Source organism: Charadrius vociferus, unplaced genomic scaffold, assembly GCF_000708025.1.
Source record: "Charadrius vociferus isolate BGI_N301 unplaced genomic scaffold, ASM70802v2 scaffold43, whole genome shotgun sequence".
In the NCBI taxonomy this organism is placed as follows: Eukaryota; Metazoa; Chordata; class Aves; order Charadriiformes; family Charadriidae; genus Charadrius; species Charadrius vociferus.
The window spans coordinates 5843404-5857824 of NW_009648043.1; the positions used below are offsets into that span (position 1 = coordinate 5843404).

At 41.9% G+C, this 14421-nt stretch overlaps 1 protein-coding gene across 1 annotated transcript in view; it reads right to left on the reverse strand.

The window, feature by feature from the left end:
- PTPRZ1 (protein tyrosine phosphatase, receptor-type, Z polypeptide 1) overlaps positions 1–14412 on the reverse strand; it is a 148955-nt gene extending 134543 nt beyond the window's left edge. Inside the window, exon 1 of the mRNA XM_009883671.1 lies at positions 14289–14412. Coding sequence (XP_009881973.1) covers positions 14289–14346 — 58 coding nt within the window. The 5' untranslated portion in view covers positions 14347–14412. The remainder of the gene's footprint in view (positions 1–14288) is intronic.
- Positions 14413–14421: the final 9 nt, after the last annotated feature.

Here is a 14421-nt window from a genome sequence, read left to right on the forward strand (position 1 = left end):
AGTCTTATCTTCAGACCATAAGTACATACAACCGCAGACTTCCTAGGACTTTCACAGTCATTTATGCGATACAGAAATACTGAAATGGCTTCAAATAGAGTTTTGGAAGGAGCAACTGCAAATCTTCCCCTGGCCCTCTGCCACGCCAGCGTATTTAGCAGTTTTCCGCTGTTCTGTCACTGTATCTCTCCAGTTTAAGTCATGCATTTATTTCCTGCTCTGGAGTGATCAAAGCTTTTCCATCTAAGACAGAACATTATAATTGCCAATTTCAAAGGTTTTTAGGAAGTTGCCTCGCAGATTTAAAATCATTAGCAACAGCCTTAGCGCTCATCTAGTGAGTTATATCTTCTAAGTGTTACACAAGTGTTAATTAATTATAGGTTTGACTAAGCCTTTAAGGTTTTGGCTGTATTGGGAGCGGTGTAATGTGCTCCACCTCAGCTGAAAGCCTTGGAGATATGGGGCTTTAGGGAGGCTTAGTGACTCACGGGGGAAATGAATCTGTTGTCTCTATGCCATCTGAAGCAGCTGATTTGCTACAGAAAAAGGAGCACACGCTGTATTTTCTTCCAGGACACTGCAGCTGTTGCTCACTCGGTTGCCATACCTGCCTGCAGCAGAAAACCTCCCGCTATTCCAACAGGGGCGGTGCAAATGCATACGTTTCCAACACAGACTAACAATACAGCTACACAGTTTTCTTTTCTGGAAGAGATACAATACGCTTTCGTGCCTAACAGGTTTGGTTTCTGCAACATAAAAAAAAAACCCCAAACCAGGAACTGGTCCAAGGCTGAAAGATGCACAGACTTCACGGGTCCGGGGTAAGTAGGTGGCTATTCAGAGATGTCCAGAAGACCTAGATAAGCATCAGACCGACCCATCCAAGACATGCAGTAGTATTCTTCGGCAGGTTTCGAAACTACAGGAGACAACAGAAATCCTGGCGTTTTTTACATTGGATAGCAGCTAGATAAAGGACAGAAATAATCAAACTGACAGGGCCTGGAACCCCACGTCTCACTCCTTTCACCGAGAGACATAACCCAGCATGTTCCAACTGCTGACCCATGGCTTTAATCCAGCCTACAGAACATATTTTCTGGCGTGTCTCCTATCCCCCGTTGCAGACAGAGTGGCCCTTCCAGCAGCACAGGCTGCCTCTGCAGCCAAATGCCTTTGTCCGCATTTGCATCCGTCCCAGCAGAGAGCCAGTGATGTGGGGGGACGTGGCAGTGGGACATGGAGGGGAGCCACAGCAGAAGTAGGAGGAGACCAGAGATTTGCTGCTGGCACATGGCAGAAGCTGCTGCTTCTGGGGCAGGGTACGGGGGGGCACAGTGAAGAAAGGAGGGTGAAAATCTAGCCTGGCATCTGGAAATGCTGCGCTGGACCACCTTATCTCACCTAGGAGACTGGATAGTTAGGTTTTTATCTTTCAAACTTTTCCACGCTTCCCATCTTCAGCCTGGGTACAGATCAGCACTGTTGCCCATTCTCAACTGCTGAGCTCTGTCATCTTGTGGACAACACTGCTCTCCACAGCTGTGGTTCAAACCCCCTTAAATGGGAAAGGTTTAGGATTGCCATCCCCTGTTTCTTTGGCAAATGTTGTACTATTAGATGATTATAAGAAGTTTCCAGTATGAACATCTCACAGCTGTTTCAGGAGTAGTAAGACCAAAAATTCTGAATTCCAAGATATTTTTTGTCAGGTCTAGCCATCCAAACAAGACGTTTCAGCATAGTTATTGCAAATATGTTGCCCGAAGAGGCTCTTCCCAGTTTGTTACTCTTTTATACTTTCTTATCTACACTGATCTTCATTTTACCAGCCAGGCTTGCACGTCCCAGCACTGGACATGCTGGCTGCTATGAATCCCAGTCTAGGCGCCCATAACTCTCGTGGTCTATACATGAAAAGCAGGACGCCTAACCCAGAATTTGAGTTCCACTGCAAGGTGACTAAACGTCATCTTTGATTTAACTGTAAAGCTACTCTGAGTGGGTCAGATTTCCTGTTGCTTTCAAGCAAACAGCAGATTTCAGGGGACTGGGGTTTCATATATTTAGAAAAACTCTTGTACATCCAAGGAATTCCTTTAGCTAATGAACAAAAACCCCCTCAATAACTGTAACTTTTCCATGAAAACCTGGATTACAGTTTTATTCAAATGCATCATTTACAATTGTGACAGGATGCTGCAGCTTTTCATATTTAAAGGGCACCCATAAGAAAGATGGGGACAAACTTTTTAGTAGGGCCTGTTGCGATAGGACAAGGGGCAATGGCTTTTAACTAAAAGAGGGTTGATTTAGACTAGATATAAAGAAGACATTTTTTAGAATGAGGATGGTGAAACACTGGCCCAGGTTGCCCAGAGAGGTGGTAGGTGCCCCATCCCTGGAAACATTCAAGGTGAGGTTGGATGGGGCTCTGAGCCACCTGACCTACTTGAAGATGTCCCTGCTCATTGCAGGGGGGTTGGACTAGATGACCTTTAAAGGTCCCTGCCAACCCAAGCTATTTTATGATTCTATGAATGTGTAGATCATGTTAGGAAAAGCCGATTAATTCATATTACCTTATTCACCAAAAAAAACAAGACTACATTGCTCAATATACATTTTCTTCTTTCATTCAGCTGCACATAACCTGAAACTATCCATTATGCATCACCACCTTACTAGCGTCATCTGATTTAGCTGAACCCATCTTCCCCCATTCAGCAGGGCAATAAAGGTATTTTTAATCTGCTCTAAATTGCACTTGCAATTTGTTTTAATATGATGAATCTCTTTTCCTACTGTAAACACTTAAATAGTTGCAAAAGCTAATCAGATCATTTAAGATGTGCACATATTCCAAATGAACAGCATATATCTGTTCCTGTTACCATCTTTCCCTCTGTGAGTACAGCTACCACTCAGACAAATCTTTAGTAGATTTTGTGTAACAGTCTTATCACCTCACACAAAAAGGCCGGAATTTCCCATACAGACATGGAAGACTACTGCCACATGGAAACATGTTTTCTCTGCTGATTCACACGTTACAAATCCCACAGTGGACAGCACAAACCAGACGAGACTGAAAAATACTCAGATTAAAGGATAGCTTCCCATAATCTTTTTGTATGGATGCATTTTTCACTAATGGATTAAAACAATTATTTCTAGTCTAAGTGTTCCTGAGCGAATTCTGTTGAATGTAACACTGACTTGACTTCTGCTCAAATAGATATATGGTAAATACAGAAATCTGTTTTCTCTCTCTCATCAAGAGATACCAAAACCTAATCCTTTGACCAAGTGATTAGACAACTGTGCAGAAAATAAAACTCTCAGAGAAAAATATTTACATTTTGTATCCAGTTTGGTTAGTTCTAACACATATTATATAGATTTGCGTGTTTGATGTTTTTTTACCATACAGATAAAGCAGTAAGCAAACTATGAAACCCTTTTTCTTCATCCCAAATACACACGGGGAGAAAGTCAGGGATAATACAAAATACGGGAAGAAACAGTGAAGAGGAAATGTACCAGATATGTAAGAATTACACCTTAAAAGGAGGACCCTTATAAAGTTGCAGGAGTAATTTTACATTAGGAGACTAACATGTAACTACCTGTGTCTCTGAAGAAATGTGCATGTGGTGAGAAGAGAGTTCATGGGGCTGTCGGTGAGGCCAAACCATTTATAAGAGAATGCGAGAGGAGGACATGGAAAGGATTAATGAGAAGTGGGTGGATGAGCCTGAGAATACTCTCAAAATTCAGCCCATGTAAAATCTGATGCTGAAATATAATGAATTGAAATTTCCTATAGTCGTATCATGTGAAAAAGTGAGAGCTCTGCTGGTTCTCAAAGATCTTCTAATGGCAAGCATTTTAACTAACCCCCTACCTCCCGAAGTCATATAACCAACCACATGAGATTTCAAATACTTTTCTTTAAAGGAGGTTTCTTAACTTGTGCTTGTACAAGTGATCTCATCTAAAACCAGCAAACTGTCAACAGCCTCAAAATACAATAATTTAAACCCAAAATGTGTATTTTGAAGTCTCCTGACTTTATATTAGACATTCTTTCTTTTCCTGGATAGATTTATGATGTTTTACTACTCAGCGCAGTTTGAAATGCTGAGTGGTACTGGAGATGCTAAGCGACCACGTGGTCCCCAGCACCTCAGCTTACCAACATGTCAGTCTGTCGGGAGGAAGGACCGGTTTATGTTGTTCCAGCGGTGGGCAGCTGGCGGGCACAGCCAGGTGCACACTGTTCAGTCTCCTTATTTAGCACAGTTGAAAGTGTACCGTGGTACTCACTGACAGGGACTCCCAGATCACCGATGGGGTTCTCTCCTACTGCAGGAGCCACAGGATCTTGCAAAAAACATAGTACTCTACTCTTTAAAAAAAATAGGTTGGTTTTTGCTCCTGCTATTACCACTGGAAAGACTTTCCAAAATCCCAATGCCGTAATGTTTAGGAACCTTCTTCTAACTTTCAGCTTAAATTTGACCATTGCTAGTTTATATCCAGTTGGTTTTGTGTCAGCGCTATCCTAAAACTTTAATGGCTCTTCTGGATCTATTTCTCCTTGATGCTTATTCAGGATTTACTCACACACAGTTCCACTGATACGAGCCAGAAGTAGTTCTACTGCGATATGTGTATCTACAGTGATACAGATTTTCTTAACACAAACCTAAAGCGTGTTCAAAAAAAACCCAGACAACAAAACAAAACAAATCCAAAGAGAACCTGGTTCCTTAGGATTTTTCTGCAACATGGCAAGATACAGGAAATGCAAAGCTACTGTCCAAAAAGCAAAGATTACAAAGAAGGAGACAGGCACAGACCACACAGGACTCATCCCAAACTCTGTGCAGATGATGGGCGGGTGAGTTGTGCCATGAGTGCACCACATCCCCTGAAACGTCCCACACATCTAAGAGCAGTGCTCCAGGGGGCTGGCAGAAGGCTCCTTAGCCTCCCAGGAAGTTCCAGCTTGCCAAATTTGTTAATTACCACACTTACACAGACATATCAGAATAAGAGTTGCAAAAGGAAATTCTAGAAAAAACTGACGCGCACTTGGAACAAAATGATTTTTCTAAATGGTTAGAAATGAATGAAACACAATTGGTCAGTTTAGGGAAGGAGCTGGAAGACAAACCACCTGGAGTAATATAAGGTCACTTTTGTAAAGCCAGCTGTTGCTCTGATCATTAGCTATCTAGTCTCAGCAAGCAGATGTTTTTCTTTTTGGGAACTTCTGCTGAAATCATGGAGTTCAGCATATCAAGCAATTGAAGAATCAAGTCTTTTTTTAAACACTGATTTTAAAGGCTTAATTTTTCCTCAAAATACTTGCTTTAGCTTTCAAAAAGCTTTCAGTTTCTTCAGTACAAGCTGCCCCTGCAGAACACTACAAATTTTTCTTTTCCAAGGCTTTGACAGCTTTGAGAAATAGCATTATATCTGGAAAAGTGTATTTTGAAGAATTATAGTACAAACCAGTCTAAATCTCAATGAAGTCACTAAATCCTTCCACTTAGTTTAGGAAAAAATTGAATTTGGCCTGGATAGCTTATGAAAAAAAAAAACAACAAACCACAAACAACCACAAACCTGTCCTGATTGAAGAACTTGTCATGAGTTCCAAGGAAATTTTAAATGTCAGGAATTTTTCGTCAAATTCTGTTAGGGAATTTACAGAAGCACGTCTTCATTCACTAAGATACATTGGATTTCATTCATTTTTATCCAACACCCTTTACTTACCCTAAGCATTTCAAAGACCAATTTTGTAACACGACTTCAATACAAAGTACTCTAGATGTCTGTTATTTCACCCTTTCTGATGTTATTGTTCAATGAACTCTTCACGGCTTTTACTGTTATCCCATCTCCGCAAACCGATAAATAAGGCAGTGAAGATGAACACCTCTTCAAATACTACCTGCTTTATATTTCAGCTTTTAGGTAATCCAGTATTTAGCAGAAATCTTTTGGCAATGAAGAGGACAACTCAGAGCCAAAGTACTAACAGATATACTGGTCCTGGAAACTCTTAATGAAATCTCCCATTAGTCAGATGAGCAGTCATAAGATCTTCATTCAGAAATGTAAATTGCTGAATGCAATCTGCACAGTGGGATCTCTAATATTTCAACATCACACAGAATTTTCCAGGTAATTACAGTCATTACGTTTAGTGAAACATAAAGGGTTATAGGAAAAAAAAATGTTACCTCGTGCACCTAACTGGACACTAAAAAAGTCTAGAGAAGTAAATACTGCTTTTTATGTGCCAAGTAGCCAAGTCACGTCTAGCCTGTTTTTTAGCTACTGAATTTGAAGGTGTGGTGTAAATGATGGATTTGGGAGACTTGACTTAGATGAAAGCCCAGGTGCAAGATGGCATTTAGCTGAACCACCCACGTGTTAGGCAGTAGCCGTAGGCTCCACAGCCTCCAAGTTCAGGCTCCTACTCTGTCTTTAGGTGACTTAGTCAGCTGAGTGCAATAATGAGCCACTGGCTTGCCCAAATTGCTTTCAGCTGACCAGGATTACTGATGCAAATGCTGAGTTGGTGGAAACACACCTGAGCTCTGCCCACCTTTGGAAGCGCAGTCTAGAATCCCCTTCTGAAAGTAAGTATCTGCAACTTTCAAATAAGTGAGCAAAGCCTGCTCTTTTTAGAGCACAACCACAGAAAAGGTAGTGATTTATCCACTGTGTCCAGCAAGTGGATAATGAAATACTGAAGAGCAAGGCGTAAGAGCTCACATTTCCTCTCTTCCCATACTTTCCTACCAACTCAGAGTCCTGCCTCCAAATTGCTGAAGCAGATGCTTAAGGAACAGTAAGAAAAAGGCAAACTTATATGATATGCTTCAAAATTTCCTTGCAAGCCCTCCCAGGCTCTATTTCCAGCTCAAAAAATTCCTGAAATGGATGTGGTTTCCATCTGCTTAGCAGCCCTCAGTAGGTTTCTCTTCCAAGAGTTTAACTAGTATCCTCTAAAAACGTTTTGCTCTCAGAGCAACCTACAACAGTTTCACAGGTCTATCATCTGTTATAGGAAGAACTACCATAGAATCGTGATAGAATCAGAGAATACCAGGATGAAAGGGATCTCAAGGATCACCTGGTCCAACCTTTCTTGGCAAAAGCACTGTCTAGACAAGATGGCCCAGCACCCTGTCCAGCTGAATCTTAAAGGTCTCCAATGTTGGGGAATCCACAGCTTCCCAGGGGAGATTATTCCAATGGCTGACTCTTCTCATTGTGAAAAATTCTCCTCTCGTGTCCAGTCAGAATCTCCCCAGGAGTAACTGGTACCCATTACCCTTCGTCTTTTCCTTGTAAAATGGGAGTCTCCATCTTCTTTGTAGCCACCCTTTAAACACTGGAACATGGTGATAAGGTCTCCCCTAAGCCTTCTTTTCTCAAGGCTGAACAAACCCAGTTCTCTCAGCCTTTCCTTGTATGGCAGCTTCCCGGCCCTTTGGTCATCTTGGTGGCCCTTCTCTGGACCATCTCCAGCCTGTCCACATCTTTTTTGCATAGTGGGGACCAAAACTGAACACGGTATCCCAGATGTGGCCTGACAAGCGCTGAGTAGAGTGGGATAGTGACTTCCTTCTCTCTGCTGGTGATGCCCTCGTTGATGCAACCCAGCATCCTGTTGGCTTTCTTTGCTGCAGCAGCACATTGTTCACTCATATTGAACTTGTTGTCCACCAGGACCCGCAGGTCCCTTTCCACACAGCTGCTCCCCAGCTGGGTAGATCCCAGCCTGTGCTGCACTCCTGGATTATGTTTTCCCAGGACCTCACACCTGTCCTTGTTGAACTTCATAACTGCCCTTTTATTTATTTTTAAATCTGGCTCCTTCTGCCTTCATTTGCTGTCCCCTTGCTCTTATAGTGGAAGAGTCAGTGAAGAATCTATTCCCATCATCTGTGAGTTTATAATGCTCTATATAACAAACTCTTAAATTGAGTGTGTCCTCGACAGGGAGTCCTAGCTTATTTAGTCATTCCTGAAAACAGATACCCATTATCTTCCCTGTTCCCGTTCTCTTACTTTATTCCAAGTCTGCTGTGCCCTTTCTGAGATAAGGGGAACATCAGCGCACACAATAACTAAGTAGGTTAGTTATGACTTTATGCTGTGGCATAATTGATGTCATTTGTTCTCTTCCCTATTGCTTCCCTGCAATTCCTAGCCTTTGAGCTTTTTAATTATTTTTTTTTAAGCCAAAATGCTTCATTTTAAAGAAGATGTATGAAGAGTTCTCTCATTTGACAAAACCTAATATTTGGAGATGGAAGATTTAGGTTCAAATCCCTTTAACTCAGAACAGGTCTCCTCTCTTCAGTCTTTCCTTGGTAAAACACTTCAATCACTGGGTGACAACAGGAGAAGGTGGCACAGCCATCGCCTCGTCCTTCGTCTCAAACAGAAGTAGCAGCAGTCAGATGAAGACACCTGATCCTGTCAGCATCTGTTTAGGGAATCCTTGCTGTCTTATGGATCGGGGAAGTCACCTGAGAGAACATTTGGGTTTGGATCCCCATTAAACCTAGAAGGGACAGAGGCACTGCGATGCACATAATAGGGTCAGGTAAGGCACATGCAGAAGAGGAACTGTGCCTGCCTTAAAGTTCCCCTGGAAGCCCCAAAAGGTGCTAGCTGAGTCGGGGACCCTTTTAATTAAAAGTTTGGGCTCGGGCATCTAAGTTCCACTGGCGTCCTACTCTCAGTGCTGAGCTTTCCTTGCCAGATTTAGGATAGTATTTTTGTCATTCACGGGACTTTTACCAGAATAAGGATTTCTGAAAATAGCTAACTCAAACAATAGCTCCTGGAGTCTTTGACTAGTAATGAAAAATACTGATTTCTAACGTGAAATGTAGCTACTTCTGGTGGATCAAAGAATACCTAAGTCCAAGTATGGGCAAGAAGTAGAAGGCCATAGGAGCTGCTGAGAGGCACCCCTTGTCTAGAAAAACCCATGACGCTTTGACACCCGTTTTTCTTAAAAAGTCTTTTATTCCACCTCAATCAGACAGTGCCACAACATCAGCCAGCAATGCAAAACAAGTAAAATAAACCCTCACCTCGTTTCTAAAATTCCCAGTTATTTCCACCTGAGCCTCGAGACCGAACTGACCAACATCCGTCGTTTGTATTCGACAAGCGACCTGCACCGTACCTTCCTACAAAGGTACTCCGCTGCCAACAGTTCCTCAACAACCTGCCGGAGCCAAGTTTCATTTGCAGTCCCGGCCTCTTTGAAAAATTTGCTATCGTTCATTTAGTGGATTTTGTTTATTTCATACTGTAAGTCCTTTTCTTCCTGTTGATTTATCTTTCTAATGCAGAAGCCTTGACACGCATTGAAAAAGGTAACTTTTGTCTTTATGGGAAAAGCAGCTTATTGAATAGCCAAAGGATGTCTCGTACAGGAAAGCCACATAAATGGTGCACGAAGCTGTGAGAATCGAGCTGTTAAATGGGAGCGGGGGGCTCCGGAACTGCCGCAGACTTCCAGGCCCTACGGGGAATACTGAGAAGCACAGCACGTTTGAAGAGGAATTGAAATTGTCAGTGAAAGAGCAGAATCTGTTCACCCTTAAATTCCTAATTAGAGAGCTCATAGCGGGCAGTGACCACTTCGCGATGAGCACGGAAAATGAAGGAAATCGCCTTCCTTAAGAAACGGGCAGGTGCCTACACTCATAAATTAACATCCTGATTTATAATCCAAACTATAATGAGAATAGTTTCAAATTACCACTGTAATTTTATATGTATTATTTTGTTTCTCTCCAGGAATTCAGATAGAACAGTATATTTAGAGGTGAAGTAATGCCAAATACAACTTAGAAAGCTTTCCTTACACATTGTATTGAATAAACATTGCAAAGTACAGCTTTAACTATTTCAGATATGTCCCACAGACTACTGTGCTGAATAAATATTAGGTTACACTGACATGAACTTTTCAAAAGTCAATAATTTCTGCACAGCTTTTCATACCCGCCAGTATTTGAACTGAAAATAAATCCATACTGTATACTTAGATTTTGGCATATATCAGTCTCTGTGGTACAAAAATGCAAAACGTATAGATGGTTATAGTATAGATGGTTAAAATAGATGATTAAACAGTCCTAGAATTCTTATTTTGGTTTTATCTCTTATATTTTAGACATGGCAGGACTGAATTTCTCCACAGGAACTTTGTATCATCATCCAGGGGAACGTGTCATCTTAAGTGTAAAATACACTAAAACACTAAAAAAATATACAGTAATATCATTGTGATGTAACTGACTTTGAAGTATGCCAAATACCTGCCCTACAAAAATACTGTCAATATAAGAGGTTAGTGCAAAACCAGAAGGATCTGATCCCACAGTCCTTTAACAGTCTAAGGGCTCCCTGAATCTAAACATATGGGCATGAGAATGAACAGAAAGTGTGATTGGATTTAGACAGCTGAGCCAGTGCTGTCCTGCAGATTCTCATTATTAGTAGTTGGGGCCATCCAATAAAGCGCACAGAGAAGTTGCTCTTCTTGTTGTGGTGAGATGTATGCTGTCTGCCAGCTTGGAAATACAGTCCTGATGTCACTTGTATAATAATAATTAGAATATTTAGGGAAGTGTTATGACTTTTGGGTGCACACGCTCATGGTACTGGGACGCCAGAAACGAACTAAACATGAGAGATCTTTTCTAGACTGAAAAATTCAAGCGAGACACAACTAATTAAACAATTCGTAGTTTAATTAGCTGCATTCTGAAAGGCAAAACCCTGGTTGAAGTCAGACAGTGATAGTAGTAGGGTATAGATGAGCTAATTTTGGAGAGAATTTTTACATTATTTGGGGAAATTACCCGTACGTTTTGCTAGTGAGATCAGGGAATATTTTTTAAGTCTTGCCTAAATATTTACACTTCTTTAATTCAAATTTAGCCACAATTATAATGTAATTTGTTAAAACGTGTTCCTTTTTCTATTAACATTTTCTTGCCTACACAGATTCATAAATAGTCTACTTATTGAAAAGACTCCAGATATTTTTTCTGTAAGTACAATGAGACAAAAGCTACAAAAAGGGCAGACCCCACGGACTTCCAGGAGGTTATATGGACACACCAGTAAGCTAGGGCAGGATTTCAAAGACTATCTTCAGCCTGAGATAAACACTGAATAGATGTAATTGTAGATTAACATATTTCTCATTTAAAATAAAACTGTAAAAAAGCAAGGGAGCTGTCCACAGAGGGTCCCTCAATTTTAAGTAAAAGAACTTCATAGGAAATCTCTATTCTAAGTACAAAGTAGTGTCCACAAATAATCACACGGAACTTCTCATCTGCCCTTACTTGTGACTGAATAGCATCTCACGCCACAAGTAGTTCCATTGAACTTCACTAAATGGCACTCACTGAGAATACTCAGATAATACTCCGCTCCGTAAATAATTACATCAGTACTTGGCTTCAGTAAGGCAGTGGAGGAAGGTGCTATTCATATCTCAGCAGGGATATTAGAATCAAGCCCCTAAGCATTTCTTCAATAACACAGGGAACGAGCTGTCACTGTCTTGTCATTCCCAAAAGAACTTTTTGCTTCTGTCTGCTCTAATAGGTTTTTCTTCAGTGAGGTTGATTGGGCCACCTTGTCTTTTCTGAACACAGAGGAGACTGAGATTTTCCTGCCGCATCTCCCAGAGGCAACGGCAAACCTCCCAAACAGATTCATTAAGAAGGACCTCCTGTAGAGCTCTGCACATGACCAGCTGAGAACTCAACAACATTTTTTTTTTTTTAATCTACAAGCAAATGAGGCTGGGATCGACGTGTTGCCAAGCCTCAAACTAGTATGTATAGTCTCCAGAAGGCAAAGGCAGACTGCCACGCTCTTCAGCAACATCCCATTCACTAAGCCCCAGGTCTGGTTTGACACGGTTTCTTCCGTACCAGAAATACCCAATGGGAAGCCCGTCCAGCCCAGTCCTCCTCTCTCACCCTAGGAACCACACACTGGTAGGATGCCATCACTTATTTTAATTTTTTTTTTATGAGAAAACAAAAGGAAATAATGTCAAAATTCTACCAAAATATTTACTCCTATGAACTAACACTATCAGATGAGAGCACATTTACTTATGGAGAGATACTCAAAGATGAGCATATTCAAATGAAATCTGATTAAATCTGTACAGGGCATTATTTCTTGGGAACAATCATGCCGTTGAACACACTGAGCAGTCTAGCTCACGAGTCTTCCGAATGAACCACCATGGAGATCAAATCATCCCTCATATCTAGAAAGGGTGTCCCCTTCAGGTCAGGTTTGACAACAATAGTCTATCAGTCTAGAGGGGGAAAAAAAAACAGTAGCCGCACTTATACTATACCTCATGTGTGAGTAAAAAACCTTGTTTTCCCATCCTGCCAGACCTTCTGAATTCATGAATATAACATATATATGCAAACCATGTCTTTGAATATTACATTATACAAAACCACCTTATTTCTAAAAAGACACAGGATGAAATGATTAAAAAAATATTAAAAAAAAACCAACCATTGGTTTAATTAAAAAAGTCAGGTTTATGTCTTGCATTGCTTGCAACATGGTAGGATCATGGAAGTTAGTCCTCAAAATTGAACTGTGTTGTATTACATTATGATCACTCCATGGTATACTTGATCTGTCCTCACACATTTTCGTATACCTCCACACACATACACAAGCACCTGCTAATTTTGTCCTTTAAATAGTCTTGGGAGCACCTCTGATTTTAGGAAACAGATTGGCATCATAAGAAAGATGTTATGAAAACTTATCAAAAGTTTTACGACAGGCCACTCTTTGCCAAACCAATATAAAGGAATTACATCAGGATAAGTACCCTGGTTTTAGAAATAGGTTATTTTAAAAGTGACATTAAAATGCTATTAATGCCCTTAAAAACACCATACATTTTAATGAAAGGTCAGTTACATTCATGACATTTGTAGTTTAATTATTCAGAAAGGAGGCTAAAATACTTTTTCACATGGCAAAGTGTTAAAAAGCAGTTTCCTCTGACCAAGCAGAACTTGGTACGAAACTGCTTTCTCTCCGAGTAACCTAACACCGATCTTTGTCTATAGAGCTTCACGGTTTCAGAAGCAGCACCACCTATTGGGTGAAAAATGTAGGTTAGTGCCTACTTCACGAGAGACCTATTGTAAAACTGGTTTTGAACATCATGGGCTGAAGCTCCTAAGTTCCTCATACTGAAACACAAGTGAACAACTAGTATTTTCTAGTCAGCTATTTGAGAGAAGCTTATAAATTCAAAGCGATCATTCAATATAATACAAAACCCATCACTTGAGCTCCTAGGATTTATTTGACAAAGTATTTAAGGCAGCACTTCGAACAGCATCAGCCGACTCACGCTGGTTATAACGCCCATACCGAGTAACAGAGCACCGCCTGACTTTTAGGATGCGCTCCAGTTGCACAGATCCGAATGAGTTGAAAATTAACTCGGTTATGTAAGTAGCCCTACTAAAATCTATACACGAATCCATATGCTGTATGTGGTGTCCCACGCGAATGAAAGACTTGTATTTTGCTTTTCCAGGCAGCAGTTATACCCCGGTTTAGGGCAGTCACTGCCGTCGCCCGTTGGAGAACGAGTCTTTTTTTCGGGGGGACACCACTGAAATTTTGCATCCCTCCCCAGTCCTCTTTGAACCTGCTCATGCGAGAGGCTAAAGTAAAATTTCTTATCCCACGCCCACAGATAAGCTCGATGTCCACCCTGCTTGGCAGGGATGCTCTCTGTCCCTCCTGCCACGGGCGCACACCCACTCCCCCGCGGGTGCCGGCTGCCCGGCGCGGCCAGACCCATGGAGGAGGGGGAGGCTCGGAGGCTGTGGGAGCAGAGGCTGGGTGGGCTGGGGAGCCCACCCCCACCCCGGAGTAAGCCGTGGGTGGCGTGCAGGCGCCGCGCACCCGCGGAGCCGGGCAGCAAGAGGATGGAGGTAAAAAAGGGGTAGGAGAAACGTTTCCACCCGCGGTGTTGACAGCGTGTTTCCGCGCCGTGGCACAGCTGGTGATCGCACCTTGCAGCTCTAAACCATAGGGATGAGAGGGAGAAAAAAAAAACCAAAACCCAAAACCCCCACGGAACCCGGGAAGAAAAGTTGGTGGGAAAACCCGAAGATGAATTCATGCAAAACATCACTCACCCACTCTGAGGACGCAGACGAGCTGGATGCAGGCAACCAAGCGCCCGAGAATGAGCATGTCCAAATCGTCCTTTGCCTTCCCCCCCTCGCGTCTGCCTGTCCGACTGCCTCGCAGCCTCCTCCTGCCCTCCTC